Consider the following 25776-nt stretch of genomic DNA (forward strand, 5'->3'; position numbering starts at 1 on the left):
TTTTTTGCTAAGAGTTAGATAAGAAGATTGATACCACACTTCTAATTGTCTATCATATATTAAGGTGCAGCCAGTTAGCTTAGCTTAGTATAAAGACTGGAAACGGGGCTCTATCCAACCTCGGCCGAACAGCACCTTCAAAGTTTAATTAACACATTATATCTCATCTGTTTAATCAGTACAAAAAAGTGTAAAATTGATTTTTTTTTTTTTTCAAGGGGTTATGAGTGGGACTATTTCTTGGCAAAGTGCAGTAACTTCCTTAAGTCTTGTTGATGCTGTGAGGTTGGTAGGCAACCAGCAGGAAGCCATAATGCTTGGCCAAGAAACAGTCTGGCACATAACCTCTTGTAAATACATTTTTAAAACAACAAGATTTTATATGTTAATAACAGCACTTTAGAGGTGTTAGTAGGCATATTTTTACCTTTGGACAGAGACAAAACCTATAAGCGATCCCCTTTTCCTGTCTTTATGCTAAGCTAAGCTAACGACTGCTGGCTATGGCTATTTAATGGACCGATATAACCTTCTCATCTAACTTTAAGCAAGAAAGCAAATACCTGTGAGAATATTTCCAAAAATGTCAAACTATTCCTTTAAGATTTACTCAATTACTCCATAACAGAACCTGAACTGCTTGTTTACAAGCCACATGGACCTCTCAAAGAAAGTGACAACAGCCGTTTATGTGTCACACATGTATTTATTCACATACTTGTTCCCAGTGGAAAATATTTTATGACAACATCTAGCAACAGATAACTACACACTGACTGTACAAATGTGTGAGAAAACAAACAACAAGACATGAATATGTTTTTTACGGCAGTGGTCTTCTGTTAATATAAAAAGAAGTTCTTATCAAAAAATCAATATTCTTACCATGCATTTTTAAACACATTACGCCACCAACAAAGACAAATGGTTCTATAAACAATATTGACATAATACATTCTGATCCAAAGTTTCAAGAAAGATAGAAATGGAAATTAATTGAATACACAGTCTGCTCTAATGAATGATCAATTCAGTTCGTGTCATGACACATTGTGAACATGTTCAAGCTTTTTTTTTTCAATTTGAATGTTATTTTTGAGACTATTTTATCATACTTAACTAAAATTATTGTGGTTAAAATAATTTTTATTCTATAACCTACTGTTTTGTATAAGGCAGTAGTTAGTTCCTGTTAAAATACATGAAGTTGGATTTCGGTAAAAACACGTTGCCTCATTTTTCATCTTTAAAACACAGTAGGGTTTGAATCCAGTGTGGTTGTGCAACATCAACAACACGTTCCTTGACACATTCTCATCTGCCTGTACAATTCATCCAATCCAAGGCACATGGGAAAGTCATTCAAGTGTCAACACTGTGTTCAGAGGTTACTTTAACATGAGGACAGTGTACACATAGACTCTGCCAAAACCAAAAACAGATTGAACATCTCCAAAGACACAGTTATGGCAGCAAAAAACGTTTGTATACAGCCCATGTTTCAACTGCATCCCCTTCATGTGCTGCTGGCCATGGCTTTATTTGTGCCAAAGTTTGCTTTGGTCCTCTTCAGCGGATGCTCATGTAGCTTCCATCCAGGTGAAATCTGTACAGGCAGTGACACAAGAATATGTCAAATCTACTGCTTGAGAACAAGGAACACATGGTTGGACCTTGTGAAAAAAATGGGTAATGGAAATGGAAATGCAATACAAATAAGTGTAAGGCTTTCGGAATTTGGTGAGCCCCTGAGTTTTCCTAATGAGGTTCAAAATGTCAGTTTTAAAATATTGGATGAATTGCCATAAAATGTGGACATTCCTGTTCCCCTAAGGTTGAATTATTATTTTTTCTTATACTTGCAAAACTAATGACAGTCCCATCAGCCTCAGCTGTACTGTGTTAATTAACAAATGTTAGCATGCTAAAATGCTAACCAAGGATAGAGACCACAGTAAAGTGTATATCCGCTAAGCATCAGCATGTTACATTATCATTGTAAAAATGTGTTAGCATGCTGATGCTTAAGCATTTACCTCACTGTACAGCCTCACAGAGCCACTAGCACGGCTGTAGACTGTAGTTACTTTATTATCATGTGATAAACAATTCTCGGTACGTCCCTCCTTGCCTTGATGGATGTCAGGTGCAAGATCATCAAAATCATAAGTGAAACATTTTTGAGCAAACACAAAAGCAATACTATGCCTAAAGAAAAAATCACTAGACCACAATATCATTAAATAAGCTGTACAAGAGTAACACAAATGAAGATGGGATGTCAAAATGGAGATGACTGGCAACACGACAGAAAGCAGCCCGCTGTGTTTGGTCTCACCCTTAAGTGCTAGAATGGTTGTCTGATGGTTCATCTGTACTAGTGGCCTCAGAGCCAACCACCTCAACTGACTCAGATTTTTTAGGCATTGTGTCAGATACTTTGTTTTCTGGAGAACATCTGCACACATGGGCATTAATCGTAAGTCAAGAAAGGAAGGAGGAAAGGCAGGAAGAAAGAGAGAAGGTCCTTGTGGTTAAATTTGTTAGTTTCAGGTCACACAAGTGGAATACAAGACAGAACCTCTTTCTTACAAATGCAAAGAAATACAATGTGATGTTTTATCAAGAGGCAGAGTAGCACACAAAGCAAATTCTTTAAACTGCAACAGACATGGATAAAAGGAAACAGGAGAGGCATTACTGACATTAGCAGGTTAATTATTGTACAAAACCAGCATTTTATCTAAAATTACACTAATAATACAGCTGAAAGAACAACCCCCAACTGTCTGTGGTTGACTCACTTCCTCTTAAATCCACAAGTGTGGTGAACTGTAGCACTCACCTGCTGTGTGTGGGACTGCGGTTGTACGGAGAGGCAGGAGCACCAGGGTGTGGGTACTGAGGTGTGTCGGGTGTATCATACTCTGTCAGGCCGACTGCCAACTGGTTGCGCCAGTTACCTGTGCTTTCCACTGAGGACACTGCAAACAAGACAAAAGCAAAAACACTCAGCTAATGTTGGTGTGTAACTCACTAGTAATTGTTGTTATTGAAAACACGCTTAAGTCCAGCATAATGTCACTATTGTGAAACAAACAATTACCCTTCACATGATATGGCAATATGTTATATGTTATTACTGTACCATTACGGCCACTTCATAATTTTTGTTTTGGACCGATTTCTTAAATGTAATTATAAATTGAATGCCATTTTAATAAATTGCCAGTTGACTGTTTTTTAAGAATGCCAAGTACTCATCTTTCAGAAAACAAAAATGTTTTGCTCTGTGACTGTGTGAATGTAATAGTTTGTACATTAGAGGCACAAACTGGGGCTAATGTCCTCTTAGAAATCTTTGAACACAGCAAGTGAAACTCAACACTGAAACCCACATAAACAAAATAGTCTTGGGTGAGTTAGCAGCTCTTTAAAGTGACGGAATTCAGAGTGAGGGAGAATTAGATATGGAAATAAAATCGCATCCCTTGCAGGATGACCCCTGGCTGATCTATCTACTATGTAATAAACAACCAAGAGCAGATATGTATGTAAATACATCTATCCCTAATTCAGAATAAGACAAAAATAGATTTTAATAAATCATATTTTCTTGGGAGATTTTTTTGCTTCCTATACCATTAAATTTGACTTTTTCAAATTGCTCAAGGATATCATCTCACCTGATGAAAAGGAGGTGGTTCTGCTCGAGTGGCTGAAGGCCGCTGGCATGGTCTGGTAGCCAAGGCTGAGCTGAGAGCCGCTGTCGAAGTCATATCCAGCCAGCATCCCCCTCCCTCCGTCCCTGGGAGTCCTGCTTCGATGGTACCAGCCTTTCAGATGCTCCGCCACTAGGGCCTTCTGCATGTTCTTAGCCAACAGCTCATTTCTGGGCCCCTCTCTGCTCCGTGGTGGCCTCACCGTTGCGTAGGGATTCTGGGAAAGACCATCTGCTCGGTCACTGCTGTAATGCCTGAATCTGTCATGTCCATGATACCCATTTATTTGGTAAGAAGGATTGACGTTGTAGTGACCTTCTACTTCATTCTCGTACACATAGGCACCGTTAGCGTAAGGCTCCATGTCTGGGCAGGGATAGCCGGCGACATAGTAGGCACTGGGTGCATAGTGTGTTGAGGTCTCACATGAATAACCACAACCAGAATGGTGCTGGACCAAGTTTGGCATACTCCCAGTATTTCCATACACTTCCACCTTCCTGTGGAGACGATGCATGGTTGAGGTTCGGGAGTCCAGCGTACTGTAGTGGGAGTTGGCCGCCCCGCAGTAGTCCAGACTGGATTGGCTGGTGTAAGACGAACAGTCCTCTAACACCTCCGTGCTGTTGCTGCGGTGGGCTGGTGACAAGATAAAGACGGGCTTCTCTGAGTCTGTGTCTTTTTGCAGCCGGGACTGTGACTCCAGACTTCCGCTGCGATGCCTGAAGCAATGAGGAGACCCCTCTGACCTGGGGATGGGACACAATGTTTAACGGGATATTATTTCTGGATTTAGTACTTAAAATAAATGTTATGGATTTGGTTTGAGGTTAGGGTGTTGGAGAGAAAAGGGTATTTGGTTGAAATTATTGTTAAGTAGAAAAAAGATTTGGGGTTTCAGTGCAGGGGAGCAGAGATCACACCTGAGCTGGCTACTGCTGTAGGCATTGCGGGTCATCACTGGGGTGGGAGGCATGCTGCGTTGATCTCTAGGTGGTCTGGGAACTGTTTTATAGGGACTACTGTGGGTGGAGGAGACATCTCTTGGATTCTGGTAGTAGGGGGAAGCCTCCTGGCCTTCAAAAGCTAGTCTAAAAGGGTGTGGTATTAGGAGAGGATCAAAAAAAAGGGTGAGTGGGAAAATAGGGATGAGATGTGCAGAAAGGAATGAGGCTGCAAACATGACACAGTAAGTATTATGGACTCAAAACAAAAACATATCATTGTTTCATTCGAAGAACAATTCAGCTTTCTTTTTTTTTAAGTTGTTAAACAAGTTTCCCCACCTGCTGTGGTTCTTGTTATGGTGATTTTCCCTTGGACATCCCTGTCTTTCCACATCGTATTCTGCTCCTAGCGATCGCATCGGACTGAGCTGAGGGGAACCTTGGACCGACCGTGACCGTGGCCTCTGACTGACACTGTCTGAGTCATCTGAATACAAAGGTAACCCACACTATCAATACTGACACTCCCCCTTTTTAAAATAGTCATAATAATGAATTTTAGGTCAAATGATTTTAATGCACCAGAATATGTGTTGTCTCACTCACCTTCATCCAGTGGGAGACTAGACAGAGAGCTGCAGTCTGAACGGATGAGTTCATCTGGAGAAAGAGGAAAGTACTCCATGTTTACTGTAAATATTGCTAAATGACAATCCAGTCACACAATCCAGTCAATCTGCATCTTACCTGCAATGATAACTGAGGCCCGCTGAGTGGGCTTTTTTCCCTTCTTGATTCTGTACTGGTTCATCTCATCCTCTATCTGTTGGAGTTTGTGCATGGCATCCAGACAGTTTCTCCTCCTCTTCTTCTTGACTGTTTTGCACAGTTCTGGCTCATTTGCGAGCTTCTTGGCTGCCTCCACAATCTTTTGCTGCAGGGCAAATCTGCTCTCCAGGTTCCTGAGGAAGGGATCCTACACAAAATACAAGCCCCACACCCCAGAGATAACAATATGTAGGAAGAATTCTGCTACACACAATAATATTTTTACATATGCTGCAGATGCAATGCTGTCATGTCCTGCAAATAAGTAGCTTAGAGCATTTACTGTGAAGTACAAGGTTGTTGATTCCATGAAAAGATCAAAATCTGCAATGAAAGTTCCTCTCCCACTACTTTCCAACTTCCCTACTCTGTGGCATTCAGCCTTAAGCCAGTTGGTTTCTACTAAAGTCGTAAATCTTTTGAGAATCTTAATCAAGAATATATAGTTAATTTTTTTTTTTTTTAAAGGGTAGATAATTTCCTAAAACAGCTGGCCACTGTACTTTTTAGCAAATGTAACTCAAACAGGAGTAACAACTGCCTTTATTGGGGAGTATTTGCAGCTTTAGAACAATGCACGTGGGATTGACACAAAATAAACTAGTGTCCATGTTCATTGTAATGAAGGAACATTTCACCCAGTGCAACAGTGTAGCTTATTGATGCAGTTTTAATAGTTTCTGGACATCAGTGGAGCTCCATGGCACCGAGGAATATCAGGCTTTGTCAATACAGGCACTACTTGTGAGTAGGATCAGTTCATTGTTGGCTGTGATCTTTCTATGGAATTTGTTCACAAACAAATTAAAATAAAATACCACCAGCCGTGTCCTTTAAATTAAATAAGTGACATTTATGGACTTAAGCATACATGATACAGACAAACTGTGGTACACGCTAAAATTTAAAACATTAATTACTGCTGCATTTGATTAAAGCACACCAGTTTAATACAGACCTCATTGTAAGGGAAAAGGTCATCTAACTTGAAAGCAGTGCCAACTCGCCTTCTGACGTGTGGCGGTCTTTCACCTGAAGAGAGGGGATACTCTTTTGGCAGCTTGCCCGTAAGCTCCTGAAAACACAAAACAACAAGGCCCCTAAACAAGTGATGAACTGAACCTAACAGAAAGAAATATCAATATACTTGCCGCACAGCAGTACAGATTAATGCTGGGAGTTCAGCTGACTGAATTTGGCTGTTTAGACAAAATTTTTGTATGTGCCTTGCAAGATATAGTTCCAGTGCAGAAAAAGTGTAATACAAAATGACTTCTCACCGCCTCTCTCAAGCAAATCTTCTTCAGTTCTTTAGTTTTCTTGGCCAAAATATCTTTGATCTCCTGCTCTTTTTTTCGCAGCTCAGTGAGTTTCTCTTTCTTCAGTTCTTCACTCATTTCAGAGTCTGCTGAACCTGTGAAAACAATATTCTTACTATTCTTGCCAACACAGCATACAATACCCTTATAACTAAAAATTACATCCGTGTTATGAGACTGTATGCAATATCATCATGCGCTGACTCTTCAACTTGTCATCTTTACGTTTTAATTCACAAAGAGCTCAGTGTTTATCCTTCATAGCTTAGTCAGAGACACCATGGAGTGCAAATATAATCTTTTGTTATAAAAACATGAACTTAATAGACGCTTGCTTCATGAACTCAAATAATTATAACCAACCTGTAGACACCAGGCTCCCATTGCTGGCTGTAATTAAGTTATTCTTCAGACTTGCGTCTCCCAGTCTGTTTATTTTTGCTCCTCCGTGCTCTGTAAGATCCATGGCAATTTCCTCCAAACTTCTTGCTGTTCCTAATTTAGCCTTAAAATTAAGAAGAGAATGAATAATAAAAATTAGTGGGAGGATAACTCCATATTAAAAGTAATGTGTAGTGACTGATAACTGACACTTACTTTGCTTTGTTTTCTGTCCAAGTAGAACTGGTGCTGGCTAATAGCCATGACCCAAATGGTTTTAATCAAAGAATGGGCGGCATACCACGTGTGGATGAGTAGGCCCGTCTGCCCAAATGTGCGCTTAGTTACTGCTCTCCTGAAACAAGAAACACACCACAAAAGAAATCAGATGTTGAGATAACATTTTTCATCACAATTCACATAAAAGCTACAGTGATTTAAATTATCTCTTTTGATAAATGCTGTAGAGAAAGACTCAGCTAGCGGTTAAGCAACTGTTAGCCTAAGAACAAAGGACCTGCTCACCTGTGTGGATCATTAACTTCTACAGCAAATTTCTTCTCCCGAAAGTACAAGTTTTCCAGCTGCTTCCACTGGTAAAGCTAAAACAAAACAGAATCTGATTAAGGAAAAGGATATTATGCTCTGTATGTTTACAGCTGAAAATGTAGAGAGATGAGTGTAAGGCCAGGAATAATTGCTTTTTTTTGTCCATTTGTGTCTTGAACACAGGTGAATCTTCATGTATTTACAGTATGATGGCCATGATCACTATGACTAACATCTCTTAAACTGTTAGGAAACATAATTGAAGTAGAAATAATAGAAGTTCAGGTACTTTAGCTAGCCTGTTTCAACCACAGTCATTATAAAAAAGCCAGTCTGTAACGTGAACTGTCATTACAGTCTGGGCCGCCTGGCATGCCAAGTGTGCAATAATGCAGGTGTTTGCAGAGCAAAAAAATGCCAAAAAGACTCATCGCAGTATACCACACTTTCCGTGGCTCATCACGTCTATTCCCATATCACCCAGGTGCTCACTGACAACAGCCAGATATGAACAATCTATTTTGGTCAGTGACTCACTGTATGTCTGGACAAGATCTGAGGACACAATCTCAAACAGACAGCACAGAAAATTATATTCCACATTGATGCTTTGGGGAGTATTTTGTATCACAACGCTGCGACATGGTTAACATTCAGTAACAAGTATGGAGAGGGAAACATCCATCCAGTTTTACTATAAAAAATATAAATGAAAAGATCGATAGTTTGTTCAATATTTTAAATCAACATACAAATCAGTAAATGTTGTTTGAAGAAGCAAAGCCACTACTAATGTTGACCAGACAAAGAAGCATAGTATCCAGTCTTACCAGTATAATGGATGTTCACAAGTCCTCTTAAGTTATTAAGTCCTCCCAGGATTTTCACTCAACACAAACACATACATTTTTCCTTCTCCTGTCAGCTCTTGACTTGCCTCCTCAGGTATTCTCAGAACATGCTTAATTGCGCCCAAATCCAGCCCCTTTTCCTTTGACATCACCAGCTCACTCCCTCTTCTCATATCCAAAACACACCGCTGCCTGCTGTGTGCACACAGCCGGCCTCTTGCACAATTTTGGACAGCAGCAGACAAAGATGGATTGCACCATGTCGAGCAATTCAGGCTTGAACAGGGAGACAGTGCCAGAAAATGATGATGTGCATTGTTTCAAACTATCCACCACTTCTATCACAGCACTGCAACGCACAGTCTGCATCCAGCTGCATAGACACATACTGGAGTCACAGACTGGACAACATACCTAACAGATCACTCACATGGGTGTTACTTCTATCATCTCACAAGCACAAACACCACCAATGGAACAAGAAAAGCAGCTTCATACTGCATTCTCAACAACTTTATACAAAACTCACTAGCCTCATTAAAGCAAACTGCCAGAGCTCTCTACACTGAGATCACATTTTTTTCAAGTCTGCTCTCGTCTGCTGCAGCTGAAAACCAGCTTTTCTTGGAGTCAAACTGATGATGCATGAATTAAGGCTGGTGAATCACCACGCTATGTGCAACAGCAGCAATCCTTACCCATGCCCTGTGCTATCATGTCCACATGCAGATTTGTGAAGTAGAGCAATAGCAGCAGCCATTTCTGAGACAGAGACGCAAGAAATGTTTACCTTCCGAGGTTTTAATTTATCCTGCAGGTCATACTGGCCAATGCCCTTATAGCTGATTCCGAGCCACCAAGGGATCCCTTGTTTATCCTGTGAGGCAAGAACACAGCGTGATGGTTGACTCAGTTTCAGGTGCAACACCCGTCATTTCCCATTAATCACAGCAGAAGACCTACCTTAACTTCATAATAATGGACGCCATATGTGGGCAACGATTCCACTAACGTCAGATACCTAGAAATAAAACAATTTTTATTGAAACCACCAGCTGTTTTTTTAACATCTGCATGTGGTTTACCTTTGGAAATGTGAAAAGACAGAACTGTGAAACTGATCTCTGTCAGCGTGATTCACTGGACTGCAACTGAATAGGAGCTATTGATTTCAATCAGATGATGAGAAAAGGAGTGCCCGAGCGAGACAGAGAGAAGGGAGGGCTAATAGAGGTGAGAGGAAGATTAATGAACTTAAAGCTGACTAACATTAATTGTCTAATTACTAGTGTTGAACCACTGGCAGAATTTTTTTCCCCCAATACTTACTGCACAATGGCCTGTCCTCGGGAGACTCCTTTCAGCTGTTTATAATATTCAATCACTCGATCCTCACTGCAATAGCAAATAAATAACACGGCCTTGTTACTTTTCTATTATCAAGCCATTCTGTATGGTGACAAAAAAACAGACAAAAGGTTGTAAAGGGTTATCAGAAATATAACTGGCTATGTTCAAATTATGTTGGTAGTTAAAGAAAATGGAGTGTAAAAAGAAAAAAGCATTGCACTTCTGTCTTTAACCTCCAGTTTGTTATAAAAATGAGGTGGTATTATGCTTTTTGGCTTTTTCCCTCTCCTTTATTGAGTTATATATCTTTTTTGTGCATGTAACAGGTTTGCAAAGTGAAAAAGTCCAGCCCAAAAGGAGTTCCCATCTCCCACAGAAAGCACTGCTCTGAACCGCTTGAAAACAGCTCGTTTGTAGTCCAGCCCTTCACTTCCTTTACTTCTGTCACAATGAAAACGCGTCATAAAGCTTGCCAAGCAGCTTGCGCAGGTCAGGCACGCCCTCAAACCAAGCTAGTCTGAGTGGAGACCCTTTGGTTCGACTCGCCTTTGTTTGGGTTTCCATTGTAGAAATGTTGTACCTGTACCTGCTTCCAGGTTCTAAGCGAGCTGAGGGATACTAAAATGTAACATGAAAACATGACAGACTGCTGATTGGTCAGAGAGAATATTCACTATTCACTGCATCATCATTGCTGCACCAGACAGAGACAGTTTTCATATGGAATTTCATCACTAAATCCACTTCTGAGAAGATTTGAAGTGAGAAATCAGCTGTGTAGATTTCGAATATTGACAGTTTTACGAGAAGTGATGGCGGAACAAAAATGTGCTTGAATATTTTTGGAGTTGAGGAGCTCCGCAAGTGGCTGCGGGGGAAGCCTGTGCCTGGGAGGAGCGTGTGAGGCCGGCCAGCCGCCCGCTCACAGAGCCCTCTGCTCCCGCCGTCACACAGACCGCTGCAGCAACAACGGCAGAGGAAAACACAGCTGGAAGGTTTTCATACCGCTTATCTGTCTTTACATTCTGAGGAATGTTGAAACGTTTTAACTTAAAAAAGAGAAAGCTGTGTGGATCGCTGGTGTGTGTGTCGCATTGAACATTACATCGCGGCAGTTGTGTGTAGCGTCGCTATGACGACCTGCTACATACTATCTCTGGGTACTATCTGCGACGGAAAACCGAGCAGGGCCGAGTAGAGTCGAGTCTATTGATTTGCGCTATGGTAGCATTTTTCGGCAAGGCAGCATAGATCGTCAGAACACTGGCAACAGTTCAGTATTTAGTCCTGATGGTAAGATGTGGAACATTGATGTTGTGGACTTAAGAGTAACTTATACCATCTGCTAGATTACGGTCGCAGCCTGAAGCGACTTTGGTTTGGATCACACCAGATCACACCAGATTACACTACCTTGTTTCTTACGACCCACCCTTCTCTGCTTCTGATTGGCAAGTACTTACCTGGGAACTGCGCACGTGCAACTCCCAACAAAGATTTTGTACAAATAAGATGCATCACTCTGTAGCTCAAGAGCAGACCGTACAACACATAGGGTGAAAAGAGGAGCTGCAGCAATGTGCAGTATGAGAAAAATATGGTGTTAAATTTTAAGAAAATTAAACCATGTAAACCTGTTCTGGTACAACCCCTAATTAAGATTTTGAACCTGAAAATTAGCATAATAGCAACTCTTTAATGTTTTTCTTCACTGGCAATCAGTTGAAAAAATAAATTAAAACCTAAAACATTTATTTTACTCTTCTATTTATCTTTCACTTGCTTATTTTTAAACTCCTTCATTTTCTTATTTTTTGGTCTTTGCACACACTAATTGTGTGCGTAAAGTCAACATAACTGGAGTAAGAGAGGACTGTTCAGCTAGCTAGCTTAACTGAAAACGCTGGTCACTAAACATACTGAGCACCAGTGTTTTCAGCTAGCTACCTAGTTGAAGCTAACTTTCTTAGCCACTGCATGTGCAAAGTTAATCTTCCACAGTATCTTGCTTTAGCATCACTACAAACTCAATAAACAGTAGCTTAAGCATTTAGCCAGAAAACTAATACTACTATAACATTCACAGACACTACGCTTCTATAACATTCATCTTCAAGCCTGTCTCTGTTGTCTTCATAAAGGCAAACAATTTAAACTATCTGGACTTTATTTTGTCATCCTTGACATTTAGTAGATGTGTGTGATTTAATTTCTCTATTGTCATAATGTCAAAATCAAAATCTTTAAAATAATTTAGCCATCTAACACTCAGACAGACACCCTGGCTATTCATGGTGCATAGACACACCCATCTCATTAATATACAAGCATGAGAACAAAGGGTAATGTTGCTTCGGAAAAAAAGGAAAAGATAAATTATTAAATGTGTGCCTAGCCCAAAAAAATAATAAAATAAAGGAGTTGAAAAATAAAATTTGATATACAAAAGAGTGAAATTGTTTAAAGCTAAAGTGTTGTAACTGTCTTTACATCCCAACAGCAATAAATAAATCAAATGCTCTGATTCAAAAATGAAAAAAATCCGTCTTTGGCTTTCACAGGACTGTCATAAGCACTAATAGCACGGACAATGATTTCATTCTCTACCTGCGTGTACTCTGCTAGTGCACTCATTGTGCAAAAAAATTATGAAAATGTGTTTTGGAGGGAGTTCTGAAGGGAGGGAGTGGGATTTTTATAGTTCAAAATCTAGTCTTTTACTGTTTCTCCAATGGTGCCATCCCCAACGTAAACTTTTAGTGAATTTTATCAACTGATTGGTGGTAAAGGATAACTATACAGCTTTACAGTTTCTTTTTACGCACCTTTTTTGTTTTTAACAGTATTATTTGTTGTTGCATCCAGTCATATTGTTGACTTCTCTGATAACATTTTAATACATTTTGTCAGTTTTGTAGTGCTGCTGCATGTTGAAAAAAACCATAAAATAAATAGGTCGGGTCTAAAGGCCTGCATTACAGTTATCAGTGTAATCAAGTTTTGAAATTAGCATTTCTTGTGAGCGTACCAGTAAGCAAGTGATGGGTGTTCCTTGAGTACTTTGGTGGGAAGAGTTGGTAGTTTCTTCAAGTCAGCTCTAGTGTTTTCATCACTGAAACAGAAAAGAAAAATATTAAAACGAATGTAATAATTTATCTCCGAGCTTCTTGTCTTCAAGTATTACAGTTCTGATTATACATATGTGTAAATCATCACATCTTCAGTTTGGCCAGAGGCAAAGGTGCAAAAACCACCAGGTTCATGGTCAGAATTTTACAAATACTGAAGTCATGAATCCAAATTGCCCTACCTTGAGGTACTTGTACTTTATACGTCTACTCCACTACATTTCAAAAGCACATTTTGGACTTTTGATTTCAGTGCATTTATCTGACAGCTGTAGTTAATCTGAAGATCAAGATTTTAGAAGCAAAACATATGAATAGTTTATAAGATACGATAAATTAGTAGGCGTGAAATTAATCTAATAACAAAATGTGTAATAAAATATAACACTAAAGGGCCCACTCTGCATAAGGAGTACTTGCTTTTTGACACTTTAAGTAGATTTTGATGATAATACTTAAATGCCTTACTTAAGTAAGACCTTTACTTGTATTTTTACACTGCAATATTACCACTTTTATTTAAGTAAAGGAGCTGAATAATTCCCCCAGCACTGTCAATTACATTGTGTGTAAATTTTATTTTGCAGCATGAGTATGTCAATGCTGTTTCAAAGCCTTCTACCAGGAGTAAAATTCTAGTGGGGAAATACCTATGGTAAATACAGAATCCTTTTTTTTCTTGGCACACAAGTAGTGAAATTTTAGCTACTGTTTTGCAGAAACTAGCATTTACTGTAGCGTTAGAAACAAGTAAAGCTATCTGTGCATCAGGAAACTTCATAAATCACAGAGTTGAGGCAGAGCAGCCAGATGACATCAGAGGGAAAACCAGAAAATATTTACCTTTCCTTCATAACCATAAAAGCACTTTCTGTGAGACATACTGAACAATCTCCTGCTCTGGCTCTATGGAATGAAAGATTCTCTGGAACGTGGGCTGGTGTAAATACATTTTGCGGCCGTAAATATTAATGAGCCCAGATGTTACATCACTCCTTGCACTTGTAAGCATTCTTTTACATGAGCAAGATTTACATATGAAGGAGGAAGCAATGGTGATAGAGGCTCACGGTATCTCAATTCCATTTATTGAACTCTTCTTATTCAACTATGCCGAGGTAAGGTTTTATTAATAGATTATAAACTCCCCCAATGTAGCTTAAATCCACACAGAAATCCAGAAAAATTCAAAGGTCAGTGTCCTCAATGATAGTTACAGCCCTGCATTTGCTCAAATTAACAAAGATGTCTGTATTCCTAAACCATCTTACTTCATCAGCTGGTCAAAGCCAGGTGGCGACCTGCATCAAGACGTGCAGTACCCTGTTAACACTACACAGATGACAGTTGCTCTCTGCTATGTAAAAGTGTCTCTGCTTTGCAATACATGGCTTCTACCAGCACTATGAGATTCATTAGCTGCCTGGTGCAAGCTTCTCAACACACTGTGGTAAGCCTCACATAACACTGCTATTGATTTTTGTTGTCTGCACTACAGGGAAACAAGTGACCTATTGAATGTCTTCACTAAAAACACACTATTAACTTGTCCTGCTGCTATTAAATACTTCTTACCCAACTGATTATATGCACTTACCTTGTGTAGTCCCCCTTTGCCTCCTAGAGATTACAAAATTACATCTTATCAGATCACATGCTTTAAAAACATTTTAGATGCAGCGATTAATGTATGTATGTGAGGCTATTAAAAGCACTAACCTGCAAAGCATTTGCAGCCAATTTGAAGACATTCTCACTTTCCACTTCAATAATCTCCTGAAAGACATAAAAGATCAACAGGAAAAATAAATAGGATCCAGAACATGTGGTCCATGTGGAGAAAGCTTTCCTGATCCAAACATAAAAATCTGCCCTACAATAACCTCAGCTTCTTCTCAAAATGAACCCTTGTGTTTTTCTACTTTCTTAGGCTGTCTACTTTACATTCCAGCCAGCAGAGTGAGAAAAATGTGCCCTGCAGCCACTGTCTGTTTAGCTGAGGTGCTGCAAGGGCCTAGAGACAGTGAATCATCAGGGAGCTGCTAAGAAAAAAAAGACAACTAGCAGAATCATTTTTCATTGTTTCAACAAAAACAGAAAAACACTTACATTGTAGACAGCAGATTTTGCATTTAGGAAGAATAACTCCACCGTTATGATGTCCTTAAGCTGTGTTATGTTTTCTACATAAAACCTACGAAGGACAAAAGCAGATGCATACACAGCAATTAGGCATTAGACTGAGGCATCTTGTCACAGTGTTATTGTTGCAACAATCAGGATAGGTATGTTCTGTCACAGAACTAACTACCCTGGACCTTTTGTTGACAGTTACACTTTGTGTCAACAAAGTAGTGCTCCCTGCTGGAGAACTTGTGATTTGCATGAGAAAAATGAATTATTACCTGACCAGGAAGTTGAGGGCAATGGGCCCGGGCTTCTTCGAAAAGTCATGTTCAAGAACTCTGCGATCCATCTGTAACCACTTACGCTGACCACTGCAAAAGCAAACAGAGTGACGCATCAGAAAGCAGTATACACATGCACACACACACACACAATTGTATGGTATCTGTAAATATTAAGACCACTGAAGAAAAATAACTTAACAATTTACATACTTGTCATCAAAAAATGCGAGTCCAAAGAATTCCTTCTCTTTGAGGTTGAAGTGGGAGGAAACCAAGTCAAGGAGTTCGTACGACAGCAGCTTAGGCTGCAGAAGAAGATTTTGATTGAGAAGGAAACCTACTTCAAAATATTGATAGGTAACCAAACATCCCTACTAAAATAAAATAACTATTTCCTTGATAAATGTGTCATAGATACTTGAGGAAATGTTTTTTTCTGTTGCTTCCCTAGTAAGACTTGTAAGACTGAGAGGTCAACTAGAGAAAAGACTATTGGCGTGAAGGTTTTGTGTTTTAGTGCGCTCAGGACACAACAGTGCAAATACTCAGGGATTTCATTCAGGTCATGCTGCTGAAGGGTGGGCATCCTACTCACTGTGTTAACCTGCTGTCATTAAACATATATTTTAGGGTAATGTGATGGAGGAAACATACCTCCCTTTCAACCCTTTTTACAAATGATGTAATACTTTCCCACTGAAAACATGCCACATACATTACATTAGAAACATCTCTATGAAACTATTGTTTTTAAACCTGCAACAACCTTTTTTCTGGTACTTAAGGGAAGAGGAAACAGGATGTGAACACTGACATAATCAAAACAGATACTTATTTGCATGCCCAGCATATACGGAGCAACATAAGCGTGTATTTGTAGTCGTGGTTTCTGGCCACCTGATGAATAAAGTTCAATTCTCTCCTTTTATTTCTAGCTTGGGTACCACCAACTTTTGAGGGAAATATCTCTCTCTTTAGCTGCCAAATGCTCCACTATGTTCACCAGCTAGTCGCCAACTGAAAGTAGCATGTCCCCTCATTCAAGTTGAGGGGACATGCAGAGTCAAGTGATAATTCTTTGTGTGTTTATTATTTTTTACCAGCCATCCCTTTCGCATTACAAATAGTCAGTTGATCTATTGTTATTATAAAAAAAATATTGATTATTGCCTTTAAGTCAGGTGCATTCATACCTGAACCAGCAGCTCTAGCTTCCTGTCATCCAGCAGCTGCACTTGGCACAGTCTGCCCTCAGTCATCTGCAGGGAAAAGAAAATAGGAAGTTCAAGGCTTGTGACACAGATTGCAAGCCATTCAACATCACAAGGCACAGTGACATCAGGTCTTGTGTGTTGGTAATCTTTTTACAACTATGGCAGTACAGTATACATAAGGCTAGATAAAATATCTACAGATTTGAGACAAAGTTACTATATTTACTTTCAGCCAAAGGCCTTGGTGGTAAACACAGGAAAAAAAACGCTGACGTTGTTAATGACAACAAACCCATTGTGTCAAGGATTTGTTTCCATAGCAGCCAAAAGAAGGATTTGAAGTTCCATTTTGAAACTTTCACATTTAACTTTTACTCTTTCAGTCGCTCAGCCTTTGCAGCATTTGAGTAAAGAAATAGCTGGTGGTGGAATGTAACTAAATACATTTACTAAAAGACCAAAAAAGGTACTTATATTTTACCATTAATTATCAGGTTATAAAATTTGATGAATTTCTATAGATCGAACTACCCAACAATATAATTTAGTTAAAATTATTAATTAAAAACATTAAAATGCTTTTCAGACATGAACTCAACCATAATAGTAATTAAATAATATAATATGTAGTAATATAACATTCACAATTTTCAACATAATGAGGACATTTTACTTTAAATACTTTAATTATATTATACCAATACTTAATCACTTTTATATAGTAAGATATTAAAAACAGGACCTATGCGTCTAATGGAGTATTTTACACTGTTACATTGCTACTTTTTTAAGAAAAACCTCTGAATATGTCTTCCACCACTGACAAGAGTTTAGAGTGATGACAATATCGTCATCACTCTAAACATTTTCTGTATAAACTCTGCATCCATTAAATCCCCTTCTCTCGTACTTGTACCCACACGATAAGAAGGAAATCATGTTTGGTTGTGCAAGATCATTCTGACCACAACAGCCTTTAAACAATGCTTCTCATCCCAGAATCAGGTTGACCTACTAAGAGACACTGAAAGCACTGTATGCTCGATAAATCATATAGCTGGTAAAAATGACAGATTGAGGTTGACCAGTTTCACAACAAAACCAGCTTACAAACTTAAAGAAAACACACTTCTCAGGGCCTCCTCTTCTGACAGAATGAGGCTGATCACAATTTCTAACACTTGTAGTTAACCGAGCAGCTGCTGTACCTGGTAAACCTCTCCAGGGACAGTGCAGGTGTGGATGCATCCCTGACCAGACCTCATCCTTTAATGTAAGAGTCCCCTCTTGGATCCAGACCATGAATTTGGTAACTCTGACTGAGCAGCAACAGACGATCAGGATTAACCAGCAACTTGTTCTATCCAGGTTACTGACTGAGTTGTGTGCAGTGGCGACTTATACAGTGTAGCCAGTTTACGAGAAATCAACAGCTGACTGAATGAAGGCAGGCTGGGTCAGACTTCTGACCACCCTTTGGGGTTTACTGCTTCTTAGTAGGAACAATAGGGGTCAGACAAGAAACATTAGTGGTCAATAAAAGGTGGTTAAGCTTGTCTATATTGTCTGACATTTTAGATACTTATTCCACTTGTGTGCTGTTCTGTGGCTGAATGGGTTTGAATATGGATATCAGATTTCACTTACTTCCTTTTCCTGTACATTTTCAGTGATATTTGATAATTGAGGCAGAAGAGATTCCCACTAAAGTGGCTGAAATAACTCAAAGAGGCTTCACAAAACACATACAACTTTATATCTTATGTCTCACCTTGCACTAATTTGTTATTAAACAAATTGCCCTGATTCCTGAGTGTGTGTGTGTGTGTGTGTGTGTGTGTGTGTGTGTGTGTGTGTGTGTGTGTGTGTGTGTGTGTGTGTGTGTGTGTGTGTGTGTGTGTGTGTGTGTGTGTGTGTGTGTGTATGTGTGTGTGGACACCATCTGTATTGTTTTAATGAGCACTTTGTCAATTACAACCTCTGAATAATGTATCTTTCTTATCGTCAAAGCCATAAATTCTCTTTCCTGCTGTAAATTAAAAGTGCACATTCAATAAATCCAATTCATTTGGAGTGTGGCTGCTCATGACGATCACTAGTATTATTATTACACTGATATGAGCTTGATTAGTCATGACTGCATCATGGTGGGGTCACACAATTTCTCTCAGTCATAAGCATGAAATTACTCCAGACTGGCATGTACAATAAAGGCACTGGCCACTAGATGGTGCAGGGATTATAATTTTTCTACGTAAAGAAGTTTATATGCTAGAAAATGGCCTCTTAAACAAGCATTCACCACTAAGGAATTTTCATAAGCAGTTATTAGCGCAGCAGACGAGAGTCCAATTCAGCTTGGCAACTCGTACTTATGCAATATAGATGACGTGAGTGGGAGGAGGCGCTGTGATTTTTAGGAATCTACACCATTGATCATATGAGAGCTACAATGACTACACGAACAGCTTTTAATATCTGATAAAGCAGCCCAGCAACCCTGACGAACCCATCAATTTCTGTGTCACAACACAAAGAAGATACACTATCACGCACAATAGACAAAAGGGGAAATATTACATTTTCCACGTGAACACAGGTCAGTAAATGCTGTGCAATTACCAGTGTACACTAACAACTAGGAATTGCAACTTATTTTCATCATAAATTAAATGTCAAAATATAGTGAAAAATGCTCATCACAACATGCTTGAAACTGAACTTGACATCCTCAAATAGCTTGTTTTGTCCGTCCACCAGTTCACAACCCAAAGACATCTGGTTTACACTGACATAAGACCAAAAAAAGTCTAATCCTCACATTTTAAAAGCTGAAACCAACAAATATTTTATATTTGTGCTTGAAAAGTGACCTAAACAATTAACTGATTATCAAAATAGTTGCAGATTTATTTTCTATTGATAGACGAATTGACATATTTTTGCAGCTCTACCAACAACTGCTAATAATTTAAACCTCCATTTGTCATCCGATGATGTACTTCTATTCATCTCAGTGCAGCAGACAGCGCTGCTTAGTCAACCAAACACAACCTATTCAACCTCAATAAAAGGCCGGCCTTGGACCCTGTGGGGTTAAGACAAGTACTGAACCTTCAAGTAAAAAAAAGAACCATCAGTTTTTGTGTTTGTCTCTCCAGAGACTGGACAGGCGCTGGTTGAGTACTGCGCCCCAGGGTGCGGGCTTGACTCTAGTGTGGAGCCTGAGGTTGGCATATAGACAGCTTGTTATAGTGTGCTACAGTGACATATCCCAGTGGAGACTTGCAGATGTGGCCTCCTATACAAAGAAACAAAGAGATGTAGAGGTAAACGAAAAAGGATGAAAAATGTATCTTAATTTTCATTTTAAAATGTTAACAGCGAAATGTAACACCATATCAAGCTTGAAAGTTGTACAATAAGCTAACAAGAGAATGTCTCTGTCTCCTGAGTAAACTGGCTGTCAGTGTTTAATACATCACGCTGGTTAAATGTCATGTCCAGACTGCAGCCTGTCTTATCTCAGTTTCCCGTTTTCATGCATTATTGATGAAGGCCGGTATCACACACAAGACAGCGTCTGCTCTCGGTGCTTACATCTTCTTCTGAAGACACCCACGGCAATCAGACACAGCCGGAAATTATCATAATTTATACATTCCCAAACTATTTTAGTTTGTGAGAAAACATTTAAAATCAATAAGACCAAATGATAAACTTAGCATTCTAGTGATTGGATTTGCACCATATAGATGAAGCCCAAGGAAATAAAAATAAAATCTTTCTGTGATGGCTACCAATAGACTCTCTAACATGATGTGACATGCAATACACTGGTGGTAAATGGAAACACACTAAGTTCTTTGCTTTGAATACATGAGATTTTACAGTTCCTCTGTAACGTTATGACATTGTGCAATGAACAGAGGCTTTCCTGTAACTGTCGCTGATGTGACTGACCTCTGACCCTGACTGGTAATGACAAAGACGCCTGATTAATGATGACTTCATATCATGGATTCAAATAGGTCGGGGTTTTTTTGTAATAATCATATATCATCAATAATATGTTTTTGGTCTTAGCTCTCCTAAAGAAATCCCACTGGCAGGATTCTTAATTAATCGGCCTGTGTGCTTTGGCACTGCTAAAAATAATAAATAAAACACCAAAGGCAAAACTACTCAGAACAGCGTGAATTACACAGCAAGAGGCCCTGGTTACAGAGACTGTGGGTTAAAGAATACAGCACAGAATTATCTCAAACCTCATCTGAAATCTCATCATGACTCATGTTGTCAGCGGTCAAAAGGTATCAGTCTCGCATCATCTCCCAAAGAGAACCAGTCTGGCTTTTTGCAATATCAGGGAAATTTGTGAACACAATGAGGCCCAGAATAGTATGCAGAAATTAGCATTATGTTATAAATTAACCCAGAGAAAATATTAAATTTGTTTTTATAACACAATACTTCCATGATACAACAAGAGCGAGGTGCCAGCAAGGACTGATTCATGTGAATGATGTCATCATGCAGTATAAGTTTCTATTCCCATAGCGAAAAGGATTTCTACAGAGGCAACATGACATTGTGATGTACTTTCTCATGGCTGTCCTACAACTGTGAGTAGCAGCAAGGACCACAATTATTATTAGCAGCCACAGTGATAGTAGTGGTCAGATCTGTTTCCACCAGTCTCTGTAGGATTGTAATGTTATCAGTAGAAACGCAAAATAGGTACACATATTCAAGTGAGCATTTGTGATAATTAGTTATATCATCAATTTCATATTACTTCAACTTAAGGTTCCATTATCATGTGATTTCTCCAGAGCTGCATAGTGCTTGAATTCAGCTACTGTCGTAAGAACTGACCTTGAGTGATTGTGACTGTGTTATAATACAGAAAAGCTACATGATCGAAGAAAGAGATAGTGTTTGCATTTTCATTTGTGCTGTAAGGCTATCATATGAATATATTAAACAATGCTCAGTGTCTGTCAGATGCCAACAAACCTGTGTTGCAAACAAAATAGTGTTTGCAGAGAAAAGCAAAATGATCATTTGACCCAGATCAAACACTAAAACAAAGGGTTTTTTAGAGGTTCTCTAATACACAAGACTAAGAGTCTACAGCCATGCTAATGGTCTGTGAGGCTGGCTACAGCAGTGTACTCAGCAGTGCGTTAAACTAAATGCTAATGTCAGAATGCTAACATGCTCACAGTGACAATGCTAACATACTCTTGTTTAGCAGGTATAATATGTTCTGTGTTGACCACCTTAGTTTAGCAAGTTAGCATGTCAACATCTGCTAGTTAGCATTAAACACATAGTACAGCTAAAAATTTGACAAGATTATACTGCTATAAGAGTAAAAGTTAATTAATCACCCAAGTTACAAAAGCAAATTTCATTAAGACACCTAGATATTATGTTACCATTTGCTCCCAATAATGCAATGATGAACACAATACTGATGATTTGGCAACTGTTAGAGCTTTAGTGGGGCTACAACTGTAAACGTCTGTCCTTAGAGGAAAGGCTTCACATTACATGTATACATTATGTTACATCTATATTTTGGCAGACATGTTTGTCCAAAGCAACTTACAGTACTTACAGTATTCAAAATCTAACACTTGTCTGAGAGTGGTGCTAAAGCGCTCAGGAGTTCAATGGGTTCATCATCTGGGGTACATGAATGAGCTCACTCAATACATTTCTTACCCACACACCTTTTATAGTTTTATATTTCATGTGTAACTAAATAAGTAGAAAGTAGTGTAGTTAAGAAGTGGGATTTTGACCTCATAGCTATACTAGAATACAGGTCAGAAGATAAAATAATTTGGAATCATGACTGAATATGTATACAGTGTTTCATGGCAATCTGGACAGTATTTGTTGAGATGTCTTTCTCACCAAAGTGTTGGATGTACAGACAATCAGATCTCACCATCTTGTACAAGATACATTTGTTTTTGGATCTATCCACATGGACAGATTGATCCTGAGGTAAATTTTTCTTACAGATCAACTCAGGTTACGGATATTTCAAAAGCCCCAAAAAGTATTAATGCAGCTTCTCAGTGCAGAATGTCAACACCTTAAAAGCACACATTAGGACATAGGATTGATTCGAAACACACAGACTAGTCTGAAAGCATTGAGCTCTTGCAATTACGACAGCTTGCACCAATTGCCCTCATTCACAGCTGTCCCCATTGGCAGCCCTGATATCACAAACTGCAGAGTTCCATTACAGAGAACTGCAGTGGCTTTCTGCAGAGCTCAGGGACGAGGCACCGAGGTACAGACGTGAATGGGTGGAGAAAATGGAACATGACCAAATTACATTATCTGGACAAAGAACCACAGTGTCTGCAGCCCAGTAAAATTATCATATCATAGCAATATTGATTTTGATTGGGATGTAATCAAGTTATATTTATTGTCTCTATCTTAAACACAAAGCATGTGTCAAGGATCAGCTGATATGTTGAAACTGGATTCAAGACAGCTGCACATGAGTTCAAACTAAGTTCTAACCCTACATCCTCACCTGCCAAACTGTTTCGCATCAGTGATGCTTCTCGACTTTCACCTTATTATATATATCAGATTTATTCCCTCTGTGGTAAGTGTATGAATACAAGATTACTTGCCTATCCTAAAATAGATTTCTCCCTCTCTGTCTTTAGCATATTTCTCAGGAAGTCTCCAGAGGCTTTGATTCCTAAATGGAAGGTTGCCAACTGAGTGCTGAGACATTTCTCAGCAGCATCAAACAGACAGAGGAGCATCTCTGCCTCTTCAGGCGCTTAAACTCACAAACAAGTGAGGATGTTCATGAAAAAAAATATAGAATTGTGTGCTGAGTTTTAACTCATGTATTGAAACAGTCCTCCAGAATATGCCTTTAGTGACCTTTTGCCCTTTAAAAGAGTTTGTCAGAAATGCTCCCATAAAAGTGACTGGTATGATAAATGACACAGGACATCCTCTCCAACAAATAGGAAGAGTGACAAAGTTTCACGCTGGACACGTGTGTCACAACCATCCCACAACGATTCCTGTTTACACGCTTTAAATATACCCAGACATGCCTCTCTTCCTTGAAGTCTAAGATAACATCTTCAGCAGGTCACTGTCAACCTTTGCAGCGCTCATCCTTGTTTTTACCAGTGGAGTAAAAATAGAGATCCAGCACCTGCCAGAACAATACATTTAAAAGAAGAAAAGAACATCATGAGCTGACAAAAGGGAAAGCTTGGCCTACCTGCGCCAAAACTATTACAACTGAACATGAAACTAAAAACGCTTGGTTTGGGTCACTAATTGTTGCCATAGTCACATACCTATCACATACACTTCAAAATAGAAAATGCTAATTATGCACATAAAACATAAAAAATGTCCATTAATAAAATAATGTTTTGCACAGGTATGATTAACAGCGCTGAAAACAGGTTAAATTATTATTCATTCAGCATTTTAAATATTTACCAAGTCACACTCCCTACATCAATGTAGGCTATTAAACAACCGGCTTCTTCATATCAGATTCAATTGGTCCAATCAAACTGCTTATAAACTACCTTTTTTTAACTTAAACACATCTAGTAATACCATCTCATAATCAGCAGTATTGCTCACAGTCTCCTAGCCCACCTCAGGGCCAGTTTCCACTGTGCAGTGAGAACAATGAATGAGCTACTGTTAGCTACTGTACATGGGTGGTTTCCACCTGAGCCCCATGACAAGACAGATGTGTCAAATAAAACAACACTCCTCCTTGTTGGACTGAGGAAACATACCAGCCCCTGCAGAGAGCCAAACCCATGCAGTTGTAATTTTCATTGATGCCCTCTCCCCGGATCGCACGCGCCCACGGCTCGGTCTACTTTGTTCCCTCACAGCTCACTGAGGGCGGGTTGAATCTGCTCCATCACATCATATACGTGCCTTACCTTTGCATCCCTTATATCCCGCTTAGGTATTGAAAAGGTAGAGCTTATCCTGCATGTTGATCACCCTGTTCAGCTTTCTCCCCGGCTGCTTTTGCCGGGTTGGGGAGCCGCCGTGCAGCCGCTGTCCATGTTCATCCTACGGTACTACTGTAGCGCACACTCGCCTCGCATTGAGACACACTCACCACGCCTTCACCCGCCGGCTATTATGTGAACAAGCCCCGCATCCCCTCCCTCCCTCGCTCCCTCCCTCTCATCCAGCAGCTGCCGGCCGGCCTGCCTCACACTGAATCCCCATTAAATGAAATGTGTTAGCCTGAAGACTGTGTGTGTGCTGCATCCCTTTAGGTATAGGCTAATATTATAGGCTAAACATTAACCTATTTCATATAACAATTCCTATGTGTCATATGAGATAGCCTACCTTAAAGAAGAATATGTTCTTCTGATCAATAGTGACCTCATCACGCTAAGTGGCTTTTCTTTCTGTGTTATCACGAAAATTGTGTTTTTAATAATACTGACATTATGTGCGCACTATGGCCATTGTGCTCAATATTGTAGGTTCACTGAGCCCTTATTTTATCATCTAGGCTGACATTCGTTTATTAGGCTACTAGTGTGTTGCCTGTTAGTTGTTACCATGACAACAGCTCCTCTTCCAGGTGTCCATTTTAAAAATATACAACAAATGTTTACACTAAAATATTTTTTACAGTGTAAAAATATCTCCATTAAACCCAACCAATATAACAGCACCATAATCAAACATATGACATGCAAACAAATAAAAACATGTAGCATTAACAATAAATCAGGTAACCTAATGCTTTAGATAACAGCCCACAAGTCATAGTGTAATTACTTTGTCTAATCAAGTAGGCTACTTATTGGGTACCTGTAGTGCTGTAAGTACAAGAAAAGCAGATGAAAGATAGGGAATGAGGGGCTATGATGTGTTTAAGAGGAACCTATACATAAATTAGACTGTAATATCTGAGTAATTTTATAATTTCAGGGCACAGCAGTACAGGGCAGGAAAAATGTGGTCACAGTGTTGGTACTGAAATAAAATTATTCATGGAATTTCTTTTCAAAAT

At 39.3% G+C, this 25776-nt stretch overlaps 1 protein-coding gene across 2 annotated transcripts; it reads right to left on the bottom strand.

Moving 5' to 3' along the window:
* Positions 1 to 686: 686 nt before the first annotated feature.
* Positions 687 to 24853, bottom strand: frmd4bb (FERM domain containing 4Bb). Of its 2 annotated transcripts, XM_038723625.1 has the most exons (24): positions 24677 to 24853; positions 16680 to 16745; positions 15697 to 15791; positions 15481 to 15573; positions 15185 to 15269; positions 14795 to 14851; positions 14673 to 14695; positions 12976 to 13059; positions 9927 to 9992; positions 9561 to 9618; positions 9388 to 9474; positions 7723 to 7799; positions 7414 to 7552; positions 7180 to 7321; positions 6778 to 6911; positions 6456 to 6572; positions 5417 to 5645; positions 5276 to 5329; positions 5009 to 5156; positions 4646 to 4813; positions 3687 to 4471; positions 2846 to 2984; positions 2339 to 2458; positions 687 to 1606 (listed from the first exon to the last, which is right to left on the bottom strand). In XM_038723625.1, exons 2-23 carry the CDS (start codon positions 16743 to 16745, stop codon positions 2341 to 2343), a joined length of 2964 nt encoding a protein of 987 aa, XP_038579553.1. In that variant the 5' UTR covers positions 24677 to 24853; the 3' UTR covers positions 687 to 1606; positions 2339 to 2340. The 2 variants fall into 2 exon arrangements, with proteins under 2 accessions (XP_038579553.1, XP_038579554.1); XM_038723626.1 differs by lacking the exon at positions 2339 to 2458.
* Between the last annotated feature and the right edge of the window lie 923 nt (positions 24854 to 25776).

This window comes from Micropterus salmoides, unplaced genomic scaffold (assembly GCF_014851395.1).
Source record: "Micropterus salmoides isolate LMB-PRFRI ecotype aquatic unplaced genomic scaffold, ASM1485139v1 Ms_hic_scaffold_16, whole genome shotgun sequence".
NCBI lineage: Eukaryota > Metazoa > Chordata > Actinopteri > Centrarchiformes > Centrarchidae > Micropterus > Micropterus salmoides.